Source organism: Musa acuminata, chromosome BXJ3-8, assembly GCF_036884655.1.
Source record: "Musa acuminata AAA Group cultivar baxijiao chromosome BXJ3-8, Cavendish_Baxijiao_AAA, whole genome shotgun sequence".
Taxonomy (NCBI): domain Eukaryota; kingdom Viridiplantae; phylum Streptophyta; class Magnoliopsida; order Zingiberales; family Musaceae; genus Musa; species Musa acuminata.
This window is the reverse complement of record NC_088356.1, coordinates 43,162,139-43,182,682: the sequence shown is the minus strand read 5'-3', so window position 1 is coordinate 43,182,682 and position 20,544 is coordinate 43,162,139. Positions and strand designations below refer to the sequence as shown.

Genomic DNA, 20,544 nt, shown 5'->3' with positions numbered 1-20,544 from the left:
ATAGGTTTTCATTAAAAGATGGAGACATACTATGCTTTATGTCAAGTAACAACCTGCAATTCTCCAGAGTTGATCCCAGGAAAGCTTTCTTGACCACAAGCTTCACCCCCCACTTAGACTCAAGCATGGGCACGAGCTCTGAAGCCACTATAACGAAAGGCTTTCTTTCACTAATTTTCAATAACCTGCCAGCCTTCGTTTGCTTCTTCTCAGATATTGTTGCATCTTCCAAAGCATGATGCACTTCAGCTACTGCGTATTCAAGCTTAGCATTAACAGCAACAGCTGAGAATTGCCAAAGATATTATTAATTAAGATATAGACATTGGCTCCCTACTACAAGAATCATACAAATTGAATAAGAAACTTAAGACCACAGACTCATGATAGTGATACAACTCTTCTTATGGTACTTTGCAATAGACTCTTCAACTCAGAGGATATAATCCTCAGTACAAACAGTAATAATTAAGATTGGAACTGCTATCCAACGATAGTGAAATGCAAGAATCAAAAAGTTATGTTACTTCTGACAAGTATTTCATAAGACTTGAGCATTGTCAAACTCAGTGCAATTTTGATAATGAGTTTCTTGCTAAAGCACATTTTAGCATTGTTCTCATAGCATGGAGAAAATAAATAATGTTCCTTTCAATGTACAGAATCAGGAGAATTGGCTGCTCTTTTAAATCACATATTAAAGCAAAAAGGTTGGTATTCTCATTCTTTGGGCCTCTTTGGCTGTGAAAGGCTCATGTACAATTTGGATTGCAGTTAGAAAACTTGCAGATAATGTTTGGTTCTCTATGACAAAATATTACATGGGAAAAGGCATTTCTCTTAAAAAAATGAATGTGTTAGTCCCTTTCCTTACAGTATGGCAATTTGCAAGAGACCATATGCCATGACAAAGTCAATAGAGAGAAACCTAAGAAGACTTTACTATAATACACTTAATTTAACTAATGATATTGCCTGGTACAGAGTTCAACAGCGAGAAAATTCATGCAACAAACCCCAAATAGTTGGGACATAACAATTCCTGTTGTTGTGATTGTTGCTGAACTAAACAAATAACAGATGACTACACAAATTGTAGATAAATTTTAACACAACATTTCTAGAGTGCCAAACTACTCAAACATTAAGCCTCAAAGCATGGTTCGCCTTACTGGTCTATGCTAGTGTACCGACAAGTTGTTGGTATGGTACATACCAAACTGTATCAACATACGAACAAATGATATGATAGGACGTACTAATAAACCGATATATACTGCCCATACCGGTCCTTTGTCAGACCAGTACATACCACCCATACCAGGCGGTACGACGAACCTTGCCTCAAAAGCATTTAGACTAGGATTTGCATACAAGGAAAAGAGAAGCATTTTATGCTTCTTACAACACAGCTACTTTGTCTCAACCATATTGGACGCATTTGGTATAAATATTAATATAGCACTTCTTTATTGTTTGTCAAATAAATTGAAAATATCAAATTATTATATAATTTTTTATACTTTGGATCAGTGATTGCAAAAGGCGCTCGGGCGCTCGCCTAGGCGCTCGGGCGAGGCGAGGCGAGGCCCGAGCGCCTCGCTAATGTCCCAGGCGGCGCGCTTCAATCAGGCGCCGCCTGGGCGCTCGCCCGAGCCCAGGCGCTGGGCGCTTCGGGCGAGCGCCTGGGTAAACCGAACCAGAATTTTAGGTCTGGTTCGGTCCTGGTTCGGTTGTTAGTTGGTTCAATCGAACCAACTAAACCGATATAACCCCAACCCTAACCTGCTGTCGCTGCCGATCCCGATCGCGATCTCGTCGCTCGCTGCCGCTGCTCCCGCTGCCGCTGCTCGCCGCTGTCGCTGCTCGCGCCTCCCGCGAGCCTTCCCGATGCTCGCGCCTCCCGCGAGCCCTCTCACTGCTCGCGCCTCCTGCGAGCCCTCCTGCTGCTCGCGCCTCCCGCGAGCCCTCTCGCTGCTCGCGTCTCCAGCGAGCCCTCCCGCGAGCCTTCCCGCTGCTCGCGCCTCCCGCGAGCCCTCTCGCCTCCTGCGAGCCCTCCCGCGAGCCTTCCCGCTGCTCGCGCCTCCCTCGAGGCCTCCCGCTGCTCGCGCCTTCCGCTCCCTTTCCCTTTCCCGCTGCCGCTGCCGCCACTCGCCGCTGCTGCCGCTGCCGCCGCTCACCGCTGCTGCTGCCGCTGCCGCCACTGCTACCGCCGCTCGCCGCCGCTGCTGCCGCCGCTCGCCGCTGCTTCCTCGTTTCTCCGTCAGCAGGTTTATACTGTTAATGTGATTATATTTATTAATTATATTATATATTTTTATATTTTTATTTAAAATTTTAAATAATTATATTTATTAATTATATTTTATATTTTTATATTTTAGCGCCTCGCTTTGCTCGGGCGAGCGCCTGGGCGAGCGCCTAGCGCCTCGGGCGTTTTTGGACCTTGGCGCCTTTTGGCGCCTAGCGCTTTTTAAATCACTGCTTTGGATCAGGGTTCTCAATTTCAATGTATACTGCCCGGTACGGATGGTACGTACCGGTCCGAGAGGATACCGGTACGCGGACTGTCCTCTACCGGGCAGTACTAGTGTTTTGATCGGTACCGAGGCGTACCGATCGATACCACCTCGAATTTCGACCGTTATCGAGGCATTCCGATTGGTACGCCCTGACGTGGTAGGTGAATGTATTTTTAAGGTTTTAGGATATACCATCAATACGCCCTAGCGTACCGACGATATATACTAGTACGTACCTGCTCGATACACCGATACGGACTGGTATTCAAAACCCTGCTTTGGATATACTTGAGAAAGTTCAGTTTTTCTTCAACATTGGATAACTTCATAATGGCCAATATGGATCACAAAACTAGGTATATTGTGCAATCTTATCATTCATAAAATTGTAATAATTACTTCATGAATTATGAGTTCATCAAGGTTTAGTTTCACAGCATGGGAGTATGCTGGTATGTGCTTGCAAGATGCATAATGAATTGCACCCAACATGGTCATTATGCCAAGCCAACATAGTGTAATGGCATGACCTGCCAACCAAGAAGGAACAATAATTCAATGCTATACATTGCTGGAGCATTTTTTTTAGACAAAATGACTTTTTTCGTCGATGGATTAAGCATGCACATCGATAACTTGATGTTATCTATTAGAGTTAGCAATTACAAATTTTGACAAATTGATCATCCAACCTAAGTTTGAAAGGGAAGTATTTTCACAAAAGAAGTTGCAGGATGAAAGATGGCATTCTTATTGCAGGTTTAGATTATACATCCATTGTTACAGCAAAGTGCAAACCAAGGTTTCAAATACTGGTCAATGCCAAGATTGCAATACCACCAGTATGGTTTGGTACATGCAGTATTTACCGGTCTGATAGGTTACTGGTATATAGACCAGGTAAACCAAGCGGTTAGGACCTGTACCACCCGATACGTGCAGTACAAGGCTGGTATTGTCTAGCACAGAGCAGTACATGCTCTGTACTGTGTCTTGTTTTTTAGCTTTTCTTAGGCTTTTTCAAAACTCAATATGAAATATCATACCAACACTCGGAACACCAGTACGGACCAGTATAATACTGGCCCAAGCCCTGACGGATACACAAAATTATGAACCTTGTTAACAATATCATTCACCTAGAGTGTAAATATCATTGAAAGAGTAGGAAGACAGAATAAAGAAAAGTTCTTTTAAATATGTTATATAAAACTATTCCATGTATATGGAATATATATAGTATATGCATCGAAGCTTCTCCTTCCTTTGCACAACTGAATACAAACATTGGCAAGTATTAACATTTCTCGAGAAATAATGCAGATATTTTGATAAAACCCTAAAGTCTTATCGTCGCTCTGATACCATTGATAAGACCCTACGGTCTTATCGTGGAAGAAAGGGGAGAAAAGGGAATGATAATGATCGCTTCGAGGGGATCGGCCTCCTTGATCGCTTCGAGGGGATCAGCCCTCCTTGATCACTTCGAGGGGATCGACCCTCCTTGATCACTTCGAGGGGATCGGCCTCCTAGGGTTTGTCCACAGAGTAGAATAACATTTCATTGATTGATTAATTGATTTAAAGAAAAGATTACATCACTATTTATAGAGTTCCACCTAGAGTCCACCAAGACTAGGACTCTTAATAATAAATAAATATTAAATAAATCTCTACCCGACTCTAACTGAATTAAACAGACTCAATAAACAACTAGACTAAACAGACTAAATAAACATTATTCAAAAGCTCAGAAAAAGGGTCCTAACATATTTCTCAAAAAATATTTCATAAATCAAACAATTATTCATTATACCTAATTATAGATAACAAGTCTAGACATTTTGAGTTACAAAAATCTCACCAGCATTTGCTGGAATAGTCCATGGAGTAGTTGTCCATATGGCCAAGCACAACTCTGGAAAGAATTCCTCAAGCAAGTGACATGAAGGTGGAGGTGCACTAATAATCTTGAATGTTGCATATATGCTCCTAGAAATGTGTCCTTCAGGATACTGTAAAGAAAAAAAAGAAAGTAAAAACTCATCAGAGATAGAATGGAAACGATGTGCCATTTGTAATGCACAGATATTTACATAAACTATAAGCCTAAGTGGCTCCCAAGAGCACATAGCAAAGCCACAACCGATCCTAGCAATTTATCCATCATTTTATCAATCTTGGCAAGTTTAGTCGAATACTGCTGGATCTGACTTAGATATGTGCAGATTAACCAAGATCCAGCACGCCAAATTAAATTCATTAAAATGCTAGCCCATATAGATCCAATTTAAATTCATAGACCAAAACAAATTCTCTTAGATCTAAGCCAGATCTTTCTAGGTTGAACACTCACAAATCTAAGATATACTTGTACAACTTCAGCCTAGAAAACGGCACACTCATTTTCTAAATCATATTTGCAAATTGCATTAATCAAGTGTAATTGTTTTATATATTAAAGTTGTTTTCTTAATGTTTATAGGAAATAGCTCCAAAGAGTCAATAAATTCTATATCCAGCATAAAAGAATGCTCGACAAAGCCACAACCAAGGTTTGACATACCAAAGCATACTGCTTGGTATGGGCGATGTGTACTGGTCTGATAGAGGATCAATACAGGTGGTACATTAGTACACCCCAATGTACCATGTGTCGGTATACTCGGTACAACTCGGTACATACCATATCGATAGCTAGCCGGTACACCGACACGAACCGATAATATAAACCATAGCCACAACCATTGACAATGCATCCGACAACATACAAACCAGGGTTAAACCAAACAATACGCATAGTACTAGGCCTACACTAGGCAATGCAGGGTTTTTACCACTATGGACGCCTTGTATACGGCTAGTATCAATTGATATAAGACTGGTACCACCTAGCTAGGAAGCACGAACACGCTGATTTGGGCGGCATACTCGTGTACAACACATGTCGGACACAGATTCATCACCGACACGATAAGACACGTGTCCTTTTTTATTTTTTATTTTTAAATTCGTTGGATATGGCATTCATGTATTGGACTCAGTGCTCGCATGCGAAGGAACCGATAAGGATTAGGTTCCCTTCTTCCTCACTGGTGAAATATTTGCCCCTGCCCTGCCTATGGAAGAGATAGGCTCTGTCCCCAACCTAAGTGCCCCCCAAACCACCACCACCCACCGGCCACCTCTACTCCGACTCCCAAGTGAACCGGAGGTTTCAACCCTCCTTCTCCGGCAACCTACTTGTAAGTGACCCGGCGGTCGTCGTCGTGTCATGTGCTCTCAGGCCCTCCACCCTGAGCACCCCACTTGCGAGCGACCCAATGGCCATTGTGCACCCTTAGGCCTTCGACGACTTCACCAACGTCCAGCGAAGCTTCTTCCTCGGCCTTGCAAGGTATATCAACTTTGTTTAGCTTTTTTTACTACTAAAAACACTTATCTTCGATTATTATTTTTTATTTTTTTGTTTTGATTAAATTGTTAAAATATTTTTAACCTATTTTATTATTTTTATTTTTTTAATCTGGGTTTTTTATTGCTTTCCATTAAACTGTTAAAATATGATTAACCTATTTTATTTTTTATTTTTAAAATATGTTTTTTTCTGACTTTTGGATTAATTGTTATAATAATTTGAATAAACTGCAAATATAATAAGTTGAATAAAATATAAAGATCCTATTTCTTAATTAGTAATATATATATAATAAAAAATGTGTCTTCATCATGTCTATATCCTAATTTCTAAAAAATGACATATCGCCGTGTCCGTGTCCCATGTTCGTATTCGTGCTTCTTAGCCACCTGGAACAAGACGGTAAAGGCTCTATACCAGACAATTTTTTTTTTATTTTTTCAGCTTCTTTTAGTTTTTTTTTTCAAAACTTGGCCTATATCTATATATTGAAACTACATATGCTGGTACTAGATATGTCAATAAGGACTAGTCCGAGCCCTTCGATACACGAAATTGTGAATCTTGCTTTAAACGGCTCTTAGTGTCTATCATGTTACTTTTGCATGAGTTCTATATTCTTTTCTTAACACTAGAAACTTTGTTATAGAACTAGTCCACCCATTATGTGGGCCTCTATGACTAGACTCCAAAAGAGTCCAAATTAATTAATCCACAAATGTATAATGTAAGATGAAAACAGTGTGAAACATAATACTGAATTCAAAAGTCTCCACCTGACAAGTATAAAAAAGTTAACTTAGAGACAATAAAGATCATCATCTAATAATGGTATAGTATAAATATTGGATATTCAGATATATATATATATATATATATATATATATATATATATATATATATATATATATATATATATATCCTTAATTCTATCATGCAGGTCAGTGTCATTATGCGCCAGGTATATATTGTCTAAAATACATTAACAAAGAATATCTGTTTCTATATTTGATTCTCGGTAGTCACTCTAGAGCTTATTTCGAGATGAGAAATTACATCAATTGCTCTAAGGTGTATCATAGAAGTTGAGAAAATACTGCATCATTGACAATTATGACAATTGCAGTAAAGAAAATGATTATTGATGTTCCACAAGATTCAGAATATATCAACAATGATTACACAAGCTTTCAAAAAATAGCTATTCAAAATTCCTACCTTACCTCCAATTCAGCCTCTGCCAAAGCCGTACATGAAGATGGACTCCAGTGGACAGGCTTTCGACCTCTATAAATATATCCTCTCAGTGCCATTTGACCAAAAACTTCTATCTACCAAGGAAAGACACAGAAAGAATGAATAGCAGATAGATAATGACAATAAGATTATTTTACATTCATAACACTGAAGCAACAGAAGATGGTCACTAAACCATGCGCCTGCAATATCTACATCCTAAATCCTAATGCAGATGTAGTCATGCAGAACTACAAACAGAAAAGTTTTGATCATCACGAAATAATTTCCACATAAAAATGGGTTCGTTAAGGAGAAAAAGATAGATAGAAAGGCAACTATAACAACGCTTCCTCGAACTAGGTGTTGAATCCTGACAAAGACAATCTAGAAAATTTCTAGCTATAAGCCAGTAGATGAACCTCCCAGCTGGTCACGAGTTGTATAATTCTGTGATTTGTACAAATTTAATTAGTGCTTACCAAGAAGAATTTGGCCTTAACTTGCATGAACCAATAGAGACTTACAAAAGTAAGTTATCCTTTTAGCACATCTAGGAACGTAACCTGGCACATGAAAGGCACATTAAGCGATGATACTATACTGGCCCAGCACAAGATTGGACCATGGTACATCAGCTTGATCAAAACCATAAAACTAATAGTCAACAGGAAACAGTTGAACATTTTGTAAGAATCCAGACTCGAATTATGGAAAACAGTGGTGAAAGATCCAAAAAGACACATCAGAAAAGAAGAAATAGGGAGATAGGCGAGAGTACACCAACCTGTGCAGCTTCATACTCTGGTGAAAGGGTTAGATATGGTCTATCCCAATCTGCCCATACCCCGAAGCGCTGTCAGCTTGCAAGAGTTAGCAATATATACAACAAACATAGGAATTGAGATGTAGTACTTATCTGAGAAGATCAGAAGTTTACAAAGTGCAGTTACAAGAAAGATAGAAAGACTAAAAAAAATACCTTAAAAGATTTCATCTGAATGTTCACAGTATCTTTTGCAAACTTTGCAGCCTTTTGTCTCAACTTTAAGGGCTTCAATTCTCGTCTGGTATCTTCATCCAGTGACTGCAGAACTAAAGCAATAGAAAATTGTCCAAAGAAAGGTCACTTGCAAAAGAAAGTGACTAAAAGCTTAATATCATTTGCAGTCAAATTTTAACAATCAAACAATCAGTAAAACAGAAGTATATTAATTGCAGCCCTAACTAAGTATATATGCTTTAAAAATATAATGAGTTCTTACAGTCTAAATGTACGATAGTTTTAAGACTTGTTTTGTAGTAGGTAGGAGAATTTTGATGGTGCACATCATACTATCATCTATGTGTTCTCATTATTTAGATGACAAGATGCAGATACAACCATATAATGTACTAGACTATATGGAGGCAAAAGAGCAAAATCTTCCACCTATAAATATTGTCCTAGATATTTCCCGACTAAGTTACTCTAGCCAAATTTTAACATGGCAATGAAGATGCCCTGAAGGAGTTCCTACCCATGTCAATCAGCAGTGAGAACTTTGTTACAAAAACAAAGAAAGTCCATGTAACTCTAACACAATCAAAATTCAACATAGATTTCTAAATCATGTTTTTTCCTCCAATTATTCTCTTATTTTGTTTGGTTCCTTTTGCTTGTTTTTCTGCACCTAACTTCTTGTTATCTAAATCCATGGAGCACACTCCTATTCAACATCAGGCTGGAAAACTAAGCCATGGTAAGAAAAAGTCCGTTATCAATCAACATGATACAAGGAATAACATCCAATAACAGATACTTGCCTCATCAAAAATGGAAGCTAGGGCAAAAGGATAGTAACAACAAACAGCTAATGTTGGAAACAATTGTTCCTACTTCACATGATAGTGACTATGATGAACAATATGTTGGGTGAATGTTTACAGGCAAAATACCTTGCATAATCATTCCTGGATTTACCTCATTCCTGGATTTACCTCTATTGCAGACAATCCTAGAATGTAAGGAAAATTCACAAATAGCCCTAGTATAACACATAAATGAGCCTCCATGGTTGCCACATTCAAAAGTTCACTCTTTTTCATTTTGTTATTCCAATAAAAAAAGACCACATAGAGAACAAGAGACCAAAGATGATCCTATTATTTAGTGGTATGATGCATGAGTACAAGGGTGAAAGAAAACTCTCAGAGCTTGGACAAGTAGAAGTACCTGAAAGACCTAAAAATAATATTCAAGGTCCCAACAGCTGTGAGGTCAGTTGTACAGAACTACAGATCTTTTGCTGCTATTCAACTCTATGAGGATGATATCACTAGTCAAACTGAGAGTCACCAAGTTCCATTTTTATCATTTAAATAAAGTTCCTTTTGTCTTTTTTGGCCTATATTTACACCACTAGTAACTAACTCAGGACCCTAGTTTTCTGAATCAGATTATCCCAATCTAAGTTGAACCCAGCCAACTCAACCAGAACTAATTGTAAGATAATAGTTTAAGAATGGAATGAGAGAGAGAAGAGGAAGGAGCAGAGGAAGAAGACACTGACAGAACTAGGCCTGATAAAACCGACGACAAAGAACAAAAATATTAAATAAGTAGAAAGAGGAAAGATAATCAGAAGAGATGAGAATAGGGATTTTGCATAAGCAGGCCAGACAAAATACCCAGACAGTCAATAAGGAGAACAGTGAAGGGACAGTCTTCATGTGATTAATTGGGTTTGTAAGTAGACCAAGAATGACCTGAGGTTCATGATCTAGAAAAGAAGCAAAAGGATATTATAACTAAAAGGATATGGATGTTTTGTGTATATAAAACATAGAGGTAAATTATATAGTTGTATAGCAAAGGATTAAATACTAATCAGACTGGTACATACCAATCGGTAATTTACTGGACTTACCTATCACCAAAAGCTATCAGAAATAAGGTTTAAAATTCAAAAACAGTGAAAGTTTAAATTTCCAGTGTTGAATGCAAAAAAAAATGTTTAAAATAGGTTTAAAAATGTGTTGAATGGCAATTCTAAAGTTCCCCTCGGTGCTCAACATAAATGAGTGTTCAATAAGCCTGACAAGTGGGACAAGATTAGGGACACTCTATAATGCATGGGCTAGAGAACATAAAATCTATATGTGCAACAAAAATATAAGATCACCTAGATTTTGAGATTAACATTAAGGTGAACTGAGAATAAAACAGGCTGCCACCAAAATCTATGGTTCAAAACTGGCCATATTAGGCTTTTTTATATACAGAACATAGAATTAGAAATTTGCAGTTTTCAATACTCTGACAATTGTGGCTTTGCATAGATATTAAAGTCTGATATATACTCTTCATAGGAATGTATATCAACTTCTTTAGAGGTTACTAAATGAGGCAAATCATACCAATGACAACTTGACAAAAACAAACTTGTTTAACTACCATAATTCACATGTTTATGAAGGATATAAAATATGTTAAGGTTGTGAAGCTTGCCTTTTAATTCTATAGGAAGACCGTGGCAATCCCAACCAGGAACAAAATTAACTTTATAGTTCAGAAGAAGCTGCAGCGGCAAAAAAACTAACTTTAAGATAGCATAATTATTCAAGTCACGATATCATGATAAATACAATCATAATTCATGAGGAAATATATTAATATATCTTCCCCAATAACATCTGCAAAAACAGAGACATGTCTGAATGCATACAAATTTAAGTGGATAGGCATGTAGTGATTGTGAAAATGAATACAGAAGGAAAGAACTAAAAGACCACATTTGATATTCCATGAAAAAAGGGGAAAGAACCATAAAAAAGTTATTGGTGTGATATTTTGTTACCTCAACTAGATTGCCTATAATTGTTTTGCTACAAGTGGCCAAGTTGCATGCAAGTATTCTACTATTAAGGCCGTAAATGGGTTGTTCTCAAGCTGATGAGCCTGGCTAGCTTGCAAGCAGCTTGTGCTAAGCCCAAAAAACAAAAATGCAATTCACAATTTCAGCCTGAACCAAAACCCATCTCCATCAGGGCAAGCTCAAAAAGTGTTTACTAATAAATTATTTCTATAACATGAGCTAAATATCCCAAGCCATTGACCTAAAACAGTGTAGTCAAAGGCATGAGAGGCTAAAAGGCCCCGAGGTGCCAAAACATCAGTGCCGCGACCTAATATTAAAATTTAAAATGTATATATCATGATTGATAAATATGATCATTAAAATAAAAATGGCACATCAAATTGCATTCATTTAAGGCACCAAAGTACATTGTCCAAATTTAATTTGTTGTCGAAGGAGGAGGAGATGGTGTTCTCGGGTATAAGAGGTGGATTGTTGGCAGTTGGGAGGGGAGCAGGGCAGAGGAGGAGGGAGAGGGGGCTATCTGGGTCTAGGCGCAGGGAGGGGCACTATCAGGGAGAAGAGGTTGTTAGGGTTCAGGGAGGCTCGGGCGTGGAGGAGAGGGAGCTATCAAGGCCAGGGAGGAGGGAAGAGGAGGGAGGCGAGCTACTCGAGGAGGAGGGGAAGGAGATCACACGAAATCCTCTCATCAAAGGAAGATACTGCCACATAGCTCATCAATTAAGTGTTCCAAGGGAGCAAGGGCTCGTGCTTGTGGGGGTGGTTCGATCTAACCAAAATCAACGAACCTATTTCAATTAGGCACAACCCAAACCTCAATTTGATGCCCCTTGGGTCATGCCCAAGTCCAACTGAAGGCACCCGCCTGGACTAGTTACCCGGCACCCTTAGTTACTTCAATGATCTAAAAAAATATGCTAGAATCTAAGAGATCTTTCGTACATAATATAAGATAAGAGCTTAGGATTTTCCAATCTCCATCTTTCTTCAGCATATTCACTCTAAAATGTAGCTCCTTCCCAAGATCTTGAAATGCTTCCCATGATTCATGGTCAACACCGCTCTCTCATCTCCTCTATTCCTTTGTCATCCCCAATCAATGACAACTCCTTCCCCATTGAAAGCAATCTAATGATGGATTTATTATTCCTTTAGATTTCTCTTATTGAGCATCACTATCACGATTTGCAGACATTGCCAAATCACCAAGCCAACTTTCTCTTCCACCTCATCTTGCCCATTACCGTTCACCTTCGCCACCTCATTCTCTCCAAGCACAAACAAGCTGAACCAGATGAGCCCACACACTATAATTGGGCTTGTATCAAACTCGAACTGAGTGAAACAAGTCCTCAATTCGATTAAGCACAAACACAAAAATGGGTCTGTTTGGTCAAGATCAGCTAATTCACACACCACAACTACTTGAGAGTACACATGCAAATAATAACCTACTCCAAACAAACCCACTTGTGATGGGATCTGCAAGGAGTAGGCATTAGTTGAAAAATGTATTCCTAAGTAACAGAATACTTGAAGGCAACCAAACACCTACTATCGGCCACTTTCTGTGAACACAAGCCACTCAACCAAAATTGCAACCAAGCAAATGTGAATGCAACTGTGATCATAGCATTTATAGTTGCACTATGATTATTTTTGCAAGTGTTTATAGCTGCAGGCAACTAAATGCACCCTCAGGGGCAAGTTCGGTTGTCTATGTTTCATTTTTACATTTACCAAGGTTGCGCTGCATTTTTGCTTCATCACTTGTAAAATGGGATTGCGTTGCATTTGCAAATACGATTTTAGCAGGATGGAACCCAACTTATATCAAGCTACCAACAAAACCACCTGCGGCCAAACTATTTATAGTTGGTTTTGCAAGTTCCAATTGCAGGTCGAAATGACAAAAGCAAATGCAAGCATTTGTAACTGGTTTTTTTATGCAACATCCATTTACAATCACCCAAACAATTGTCTTCCAGTCATTGTGCGTAATTGGGCATTTACAGTCCCAGCTGCAGACAACTAAACATGCCCACAGCATTTTCAAATGCATTTATATTTTCATCACTTGTCGATTGGGGCTGTGTTGCATTTGCAAATGCATTTTTTGCAAGCTTGAATGTGACTTATTAAGGTACCAACAAAACCACCTGTAACCAAACTATCTATACTTGGTTTCGCATGTTTGGGAACAGCAAGTAAATTGCTTTAACCTAATTATCCATGATAATAGTTTTTAGTTAGGTTCTGGTCTCCTGATTCTTTTACAAATTCAGATTATCCAACTTAATTAAACAAGCTCCTTAGGATAAAGTGCCGAACGTGCAGCCTTTATCATATTATTTGTGACAGATTATATTTGAAAACACAATAATATGCTAGAACCTTATAACAACTCACAAATGGAAAGCCACAAATCACAAGAAACTGAGGCTGACAAAATTACCTTGTAACGGTTGATAATATCCTTCAGAATCTTATTTAAAGCATGGCCCATGTGTAGACTTCCGTTTGCATAAGGTGGGCCATCATGAAGAACGAAACTCCCCTGTCAGGCAGCCATGCATCAACAACTTGGTTTGATTTTAGATCATTTCCCAAAACCACAATAAAAAAAAAAAGAGCAACAATGCAAAAGAGTTAATCCAACATAACTTACCCCAGTATTCCTGTCCGCCACTCGCTTAAATACCTGATTGTCCTCCCACAGCTTCTGGATCTCAGGTTCTCTTACCACTGCATTTGCCCTCAGGCCAAAAGTTGTCTTGGGCAAATCCACTGTGTGCTTATACTTCCCCTCTTGCTTCGCACCTTTCCAAAACCAGCATTCATGACAAAATTATACATAAGAAAGCAATATATCCAGTTAAAATTCACATCTTTCAAGCAGTTGGCTGACACAATATTACCACAACGACGAAAGTAGAATATCCAATATCTCACAAGTAATATTTCTTTTTAAAATGTGTAAAAAGCCAAGTCCAATCAAGATCGCATTTTTTTGCAACACGTAAAAGATTTCGAGCAAGGCAACCTCGAAAGAAAAAGTAAATTACCCTCGGAAGCCTTCTTCGCTGCCATCACGGGTCCGCGAGCTCTCCGTTTCGAGCCGGAGCCAAGACAACCTTCGGCGAGTTCGGTGCAGAAAGGTCGCACGAACAGAACAGGCCGAAGAAGAGGAGAATTTCGACAGTGAAGCCCAATCCTGGGAGGCGAAACCTGCATACAACAACTCGACGGATTACACGATTGGATTCAACTACAGAAACAGAAAAGCTCAGAGAGGGGGAGGAGGCGAGTACGAGGGAGGAGGAGGCCCGCATGGTGAGGAGACTAGCTGCGGCGGCGGAGGAGCGGTGGAGAGGTTAGCGAGGAGTCATGGATACAAGAGCCAACCGCCGTTTATACGGCGGAGGGAGGCGAGTGGGAGGGGGGATAAGGAGGAAGAGGAGAACCGGAGGGTTTGGTTCATATGTCCCGCAGGAACATCGCGAGGATCATATGGACTTTCCGCCTCATGTCGGGTGAAGCGTTTGAGGACATGATTCGTGAACCCTCTTAAATGGATCGGATCCAATTTGCGAGTGAGACAAACCCGACCCGTTTGACAAACCTTACTGTAAGATTAAGTTTGAATCAGCTATATTTAGCCCATTGAAGATTTTGATCCAAATAATGCAAATTCAGAAATATATAAAACAAAATCTTATGATCACAGCATTTTCTGAAATAATTTGATTCTAAATTTCTTTAAATTATTTGTCATTTTGTATTTTCTTGATATAACTCTAATAAATTAATCGATTGGAAAAGAGTCATAATTACTACAATCATTTATGTTTAATCCCTACTTAAGGATTCCTTTTTATGCATAATATAAGTGTTCATCCAACTAATGCAAACAATATACTATACATCAAAGATGGATCGGCTAAGTCATAAGAAGGGAGCACCAAAGGGTTGTTTGCCGGTAAAGAGGGGACTTATCCACATAAATATCCTAAAGATTAAGATGAAGAGCACACCAATCATAATTTAGGACTCATCCACTTTCTACTTCAATCTCTTCCTTCGTTGTGTACACGTCCTGAACGTTCGACACGCGGAAAGCCACGCAAGTCTGGGAAAGATCGTGGTGTTTCCAACATGAACAGCAGACTTTTTTGGGTTCCTGCGACAAGGGGCCGCTGACTTTTCTTCAGACCCAAGCAGGTGTGAGAAGTCAAAAGCAGTGGAGGCTTTTATCGTATCCTTCCCCGGGAACAAATCTTCTACCGAAATCTCTAAACTATTTGATGCATCAGCAAACAATTTGAGGCTGATTCGAGCAGCAGTTTTGACCAGCTATGCTGCTAAAGTCATCTCTCGTTGTTGTTCTTTGTTATCTGAACTAACCACAAAGCTTCCTTCTGGATTGATGGAGATAGTCAACGGAGGTTTTAAAGAAACATGCCAACTAGGCGGTCAGTCAACCCGAATATCGCCGATTCACATCCATTTCGATCCACGGATCGTTCTGCAAGCAGTAGAGAGAGTAGGTGAGGTCCGACTTACTCGACGAGAGGTGGGTGGGGTGGGCGTGGAGGAGTGTGGAATCCACGCAGAGCAAAGGCGACAGGGAGTCGAATGAGATCACGCGGTCGGTTTGATCTGAATGGGCTCTGCGCTCACACGAGGCTTGGAGAGTTTTCTCGGAAGGGGAAGAAGGGATAAGAATGCGACTGTTCTCCGTTGTTGACGACGCCGTGCTGCGTCGTGCAAAACGCCGTTCTCGTCCTTACGACTCATGCAACGACGCGTCGATTCTCGTGTTCTCCTCCTATTCAGCGTGTTCACGTCAGTGGAGTTGCTATCGGCACCGGAAGTTCTTTGGACTGTGGTGGCGGTGATTGGGCACCGGTTGGGTGGCAGAATCGGACCGTAGAAACTTTGATTTGATTTGATTTTGAGTATATTCGTGACCAACCCACAAGCTGACAACTTTGTTCCTCATGTCGTACGAGATAAGAGCTTGATTTGTAAATCGTAATTTAGATTATATTATTTGTGTGATGGATTGGTACGAAAAATGGATTGGATTCATTTATATCGAAATGATATTACATAAATTCGAATCAATTATCTAATAGTTATCAAAGACTATTATAAAATTATTATTAGAGATGTATAAGATGTATCAAAATATTATATATTTGTTGTCTTGACTTGTCTCCATTTATCTACTACAATATTATGATGTTGATTTAGGTTCATTTCAAACCCATATTATTGAATTTATTGTATTACGATTTAAAATGTCTATCTCTAAAAAAATAAAGAGGATGACTTATTCTCAATTATTATGAATAGGAGACGATAATAGAGATATTTTGTAATAATGTCTTTCAAAAAGTAAGATTTTGATATTGATTTATGTAAGCTTTTAGGATAAGATGAGATGTTTTGCACTCAAACTTACGAGTAAATAATTTTATTTTTGAAAAGAAAAATCAAACCACAATATGTTTGGTTGAACTTTGCAATCAACATTCTCTTTCTTTGTGTTTGCATAGAAAGGTGACCTGAACCTAAACCAATGCATGATTGTATTTTAATGCACGCATCCTTTTCCGACGATCTCAAGAAATAATTAAGAGAAAGAAGCCTCAACTAACGTTGCTGAAAGGACAGCCCACCTATTCCCAATTTGATGCTGTCGATTCACAGTGAATCATCAAACATTTGACGTCGCTGTGTTTGCGTTCCTTCGGGACGATCCAACTTTTACGAGACAGATGAGCACAATGGACTCGTTACGTACCCACGAAACGAGTGTCGGAGTTGTGATGCTGTGCGCCACATGTTTCTCGAAGACAATCTCATCCGTTTGATCGAGAAGATCATTCAAAGAATGTTGCAGAAGAGACACACCACCACCAACTCACATCATGTAATATATTATATTCATGCATCTCATATTTTCGATCAATTTAGATGTGGCATTTAAGAATGATATTTCCTTAGTGTGAATAAGCGTGAATAAGTCCTCGAGGCTGAGGTGACGATCCAAACTATCCTACTTGCATAAATAAGACTTTATTATGGAATACTAGTCAAAAATATTCCCTACTAATTCATCGTCATCAACCACAACACAAAGGTGCAACACAAAGGAAGAAAACACAGTGATGCTTCTGGAATCATGACAAGGTCAGGGCTTTCATCTCCTGCAAGAAAGAAAGTAGACCTTCGTTCATTAATCAATAAATGAAGAGACTTGAATCTTCTGCAAGTCATCTGATTTCTCTCTCTCTCTCTCTCTCTCTCTTATTTCTGTCTGACAATGGCCATTATAAATGATCACTCTAGAGAGAATTAGATGACGTACTCCGGCAAACAATTGGCCTTAAGCAGACACTACTTTCATTCTTTAAGAGAAACCAGTCGATATGGGTATCCACCAAACGGCAGAACTTACCGACGTGCATCCTGCAATGCTTCTCTGTAGGGGTACAAAAATGGAAGTAAACTTGCTGTGTGGTCTGTGTTCGAAGCAGATCGTTGGGAGCTCAAACACATATACTACCAATCATGTGTGTTGATGAGAACCAGCTGCCAAGACAACCATTTTGATGGAAAAGGAGGACCAACCGAAAGGATCTGACTTAGCAAGAGGATGCTCGAGAATAAGCCACCAAAGCTTTGTTTATGATGGGCCACTAACTTCCCGAAATCAAAGGAAATCGAATGAAGGTTCCTCGCAGGTGCTGTGTCAGCTTCTGGAGAGGCTTACATGATACTTATCTCGTGTCTCGGTAGAGAAAAGTGGGGAATGCCCCTCAAACCACAACCGTTCCCTGGGTTTGGATCTCCCACAGATTTGCTGTGTCATTGGTCCAAGTCAAGGGACACTTGAGTCATTTCCAGGAAACCAGCAGCACTATATGAATGAGATCAGATTGCTGAGTCGTGCTTCCATGTCCTCTCCTCCTCCTCGTCCTCCTCCTCCCTGTGATTCTACCTCTTGGTTCTCCTCAGCTGCGAGCCTTCTCCAAGATGGCCAAGAGTCCATGGATATCTTTCTTGATGAGCTGCTGGGGGAAGAGTGTGAAGAGCTCTTCAGCGAGGCGCAGGGAGCTCCGAAGCAGCTCGAATTCCGGCATAAGCGACTCCTTCCGCGCACCGTTCTCCCCGGAGGACCTGTCGTTGACTCTGGCAGGATCCAACCTGCTTGCGTTCACAATTGCGGAGCTGAAAGCTGTCACCAGGAACTTCTCCATGACGAACTTCGTTGGATCGGGTGGATTTGGCCCTGTCTACAAGGGATACATTGATGAGAAGCTGCGGCCGGGGCTCAAGGCGCAGTATGTGGCGGTGAAGTCCCTGGACTTGGATGGATCGCAGGGCCACAGAGAGTGGCTGGTGAGTACTAACACGATCACCCTTGTTAATGAAGCTTGGATTGGATTCCTCTGTTTCCTGATCCCCTTGCTCTGCGTGTGTGATTCCAGGCGGAGGTCATCTTCCTCGGGCAACTGCGGCACCCCAACCTCGTTAAACTCGTTGGATACTGCTGTGAAGATGAACACAGGATGCTCGTCTACGAGTTTATGCCTGGAGGAAGCTTGGAAAGCCATATTTTCAAGAGTAAGTATAATTTGATTTGTATGATCCATGGAATTTCCTCTTTAGATCTCAAACATCAATCTTTTTATCTTTGTTTTTTGGTTAAGAAGATGAATTATTGAGATCCTTCATAACTTTCTTATGAATTGAATCGTTCCACTTTCCTTTTGGGTCAATCATATGAATCGATCAGAGAGAGTGAGGTCAAATCAACCTTTTTTTTGCTTTTTTGTGTTTATGGATGTCAAAGACAAAGTGGACAGCTCACAACCACTACATAAACGTAAAACTAAGGAAAGCCAAAACACATTGTTTTCAAGCAAGGTTGGACTATCACATCAAACTACATTCCATTCTCATCTGGTCGCCAACTTTGTCATTCTGTTCATCCAACATGTACACACAGTTTAGGTGTAAATCGTATGAAGGTTTAAGCTTTATCTCCTTTACGTTGCACAGGCCTTCTTGCCTCATTGCCGTGGTCAACGAGGTTGAAGATCGCAGTGGGCGCCGCCAAGGGGCTCGCCTTTCTTCACGAGGCTGAGAAGCCGGTGATCTACCGCGATTTCAAAGCATCCAACATACTGCTCGAATCGGTAAATTTCTTTGACTTTGAACGAGTTAAAACAAAAAAGTCTTTTTGCCCGCGTCAATGCAAACTTACCTCATCCCACGACGATGACTTGGTATCACAGGATTACACGGCGAAGCTTTCGGACTTCGGGCTTGCCAAGGACGGACCTCAAGGAGACAACACGCATGTCACCACGCGTGTGATGGGCACGCATGGCTATGCGGCACCGGAGTACGTATTGACCGGTGAGAACTCGTATCTGATTCGTGGTTTCGAGGTAGAAGATTACTGTGGCTGATAGTTGAGTAACAGTCCATCGATCCCCTGCACAGGCCACCTTACAGCCAAAAGCGACGTCTACAGCTTCGGAGTCGTGTTGCTGGAGCTGCTGACAGGGAGACGATGCGTCGATAAGAACCGCCCCAACAGGCAAAAGAACCTCGTCGACTGGGCGCGACCTTACCTGAACAACGCCGACAAGCTAAGCCGCGTCATGGATCCCAGCCTTGACGGACTCTATTCCACCAAGGGTGCTCAGAGGGCAGCCGCGATCGCTCACAAATGCCTGAGCCAGACTCCAAAGTCGAGGCCTGACATGCGGAGCGTCGTCGAGAGCTTGGAGCCACTCCTGAGCTTGAATGACGTGCCCGTTGGTCCCTTCGTGTACGTTGCGCCAACGGAGAGAGTCAGTGAGAAGAAGGAGAAGTTGCAGGAGATGGAGGAGAAGAAGATGGAAATGGAGACGGAAGAGAAGAACCATCACAATCGGGATGAAAGACACAAACAAAGGTTCCCGAACTCGGTCATTCATTCTGAGATCACCCTGCACAGGGATGGCAACAACTTGTATCGGAACTCCCACGTCCGGAGAACAGTGAGACAGAATCAGGAACGGGGAGCATAAACAACAACAGACGTTAGATTGCTTCATACTGTACATAGATTACAATCGGATACGACATTTTGTTTAGTTGCATCATTTCTTCGGATAATGTCAGATTTGAAGGAAGTTTTGACATAGAAGATGCCATGTACATTGGCTACACACTACGGATGAGAAGACTAATTAGCGAAAGGGGCCACCAGCGTGAAAAGTAGCTGATCCTTCCGGTTTGTTGTGGTTGTATCATTTTGGAAATATATTGTGCAATAAAAATTGAGTGAAGTTAAAAAAAAAGAAAGATGGACATTAGATTTTGTAGTAGTTTCTGAGGCTTGCAAAATCTTTTATCTGTTTTTAATGTCACATGTCAAGCATTAATTATGTTAAGCCTCTAGATGGAATGATAATGATAAAAAATTGAAGATTATCCTTATCCA

General features: G+C 40.4%; 2 protein-coding genes across 5 annotated transcripts in view; one reads left to right on the top strand and one right to left on the bottom strand.

The window, feature by feature from the left end:
* LOC103995284 (isoleucine--tRNA ligase, chloroplastic/mitochondrial) overlaps positions 1-14,529 on the bottom strand; it is a 29,889-nt gene extending 15,360 nt beyond the window's left edge. For 2 of the 4 annotated variants that reach the window (XM_009415838.3, XM_018830331.2), the window contains exons 1-10: positions 14,348-14,528; positions 14,102-14,264; positions 13,705-13,856; positions 13,492-13,593; positions 10,667-10,736; positions 8,159-8,271; positions 7,964-8,032; positions 7,164-7,271; positions 4,387-4,537; positions 54-285 (exon numbers count right to left, since the gene is read on the bottom strand). In XM_009415838.3, the coding sequence (XP_009414113.2) occupies positions 54-285; positions 4,387-4,537; positions 7,164-7,271; positions 7,964-8,032; positions 8,159-8,271; positions 10,667-10,736; positions 13,492-13,593; positions 13,705-13,856; positions 14,102-14,264; positions 14,348-14,368 (1,181 nt within the window). In that variant the 5' untranslated portion in view covers positions 14,369-14,528. Of the gene's footprint in view, positions 1-53; positions 286-4,386; positions 4,538-7,163; positions 7,272-7,963; positions 8,033-8,158; positions 8,272-10,666; positions 10,737-13,491; positions 13,594-13,704; positions 13,857-14,101; positions 14,265-14,347 lie in introns of all 4 variants that reach the window. The other 2 variants (XM_065163925.1, XM_065163926.1) reach the window with 2 other exon arrangements.
* A 3,473-nt stretch (positions 14,530-18,002) lies between these two features.
* On the top strand, positions 18,003-20,425 carry LOC103995285 (serine/threonine-protein kinase RIPK). Its single transcript, XM_009415840.3, has 5 exons — positions 18,003-18,446; positions 18,536-18,671; positions 19,110-19,246; positions 19,346-19,469; positions 19,557-20,425. The coding sequence occupies exons 1-5, from the start codon at positions 18,081-18,083 to the stop codon at positions 20,126-20,128; spliced, it is 1,335 nt and encodes a 444-aa protein (XP_009414115.2). The 5' UTR covers positions 18,003-18,080; the 3' UTR covers positions 20,129-20,425.
* Positions 20,426-20,544: the final 119 nt, after the last annotated feature.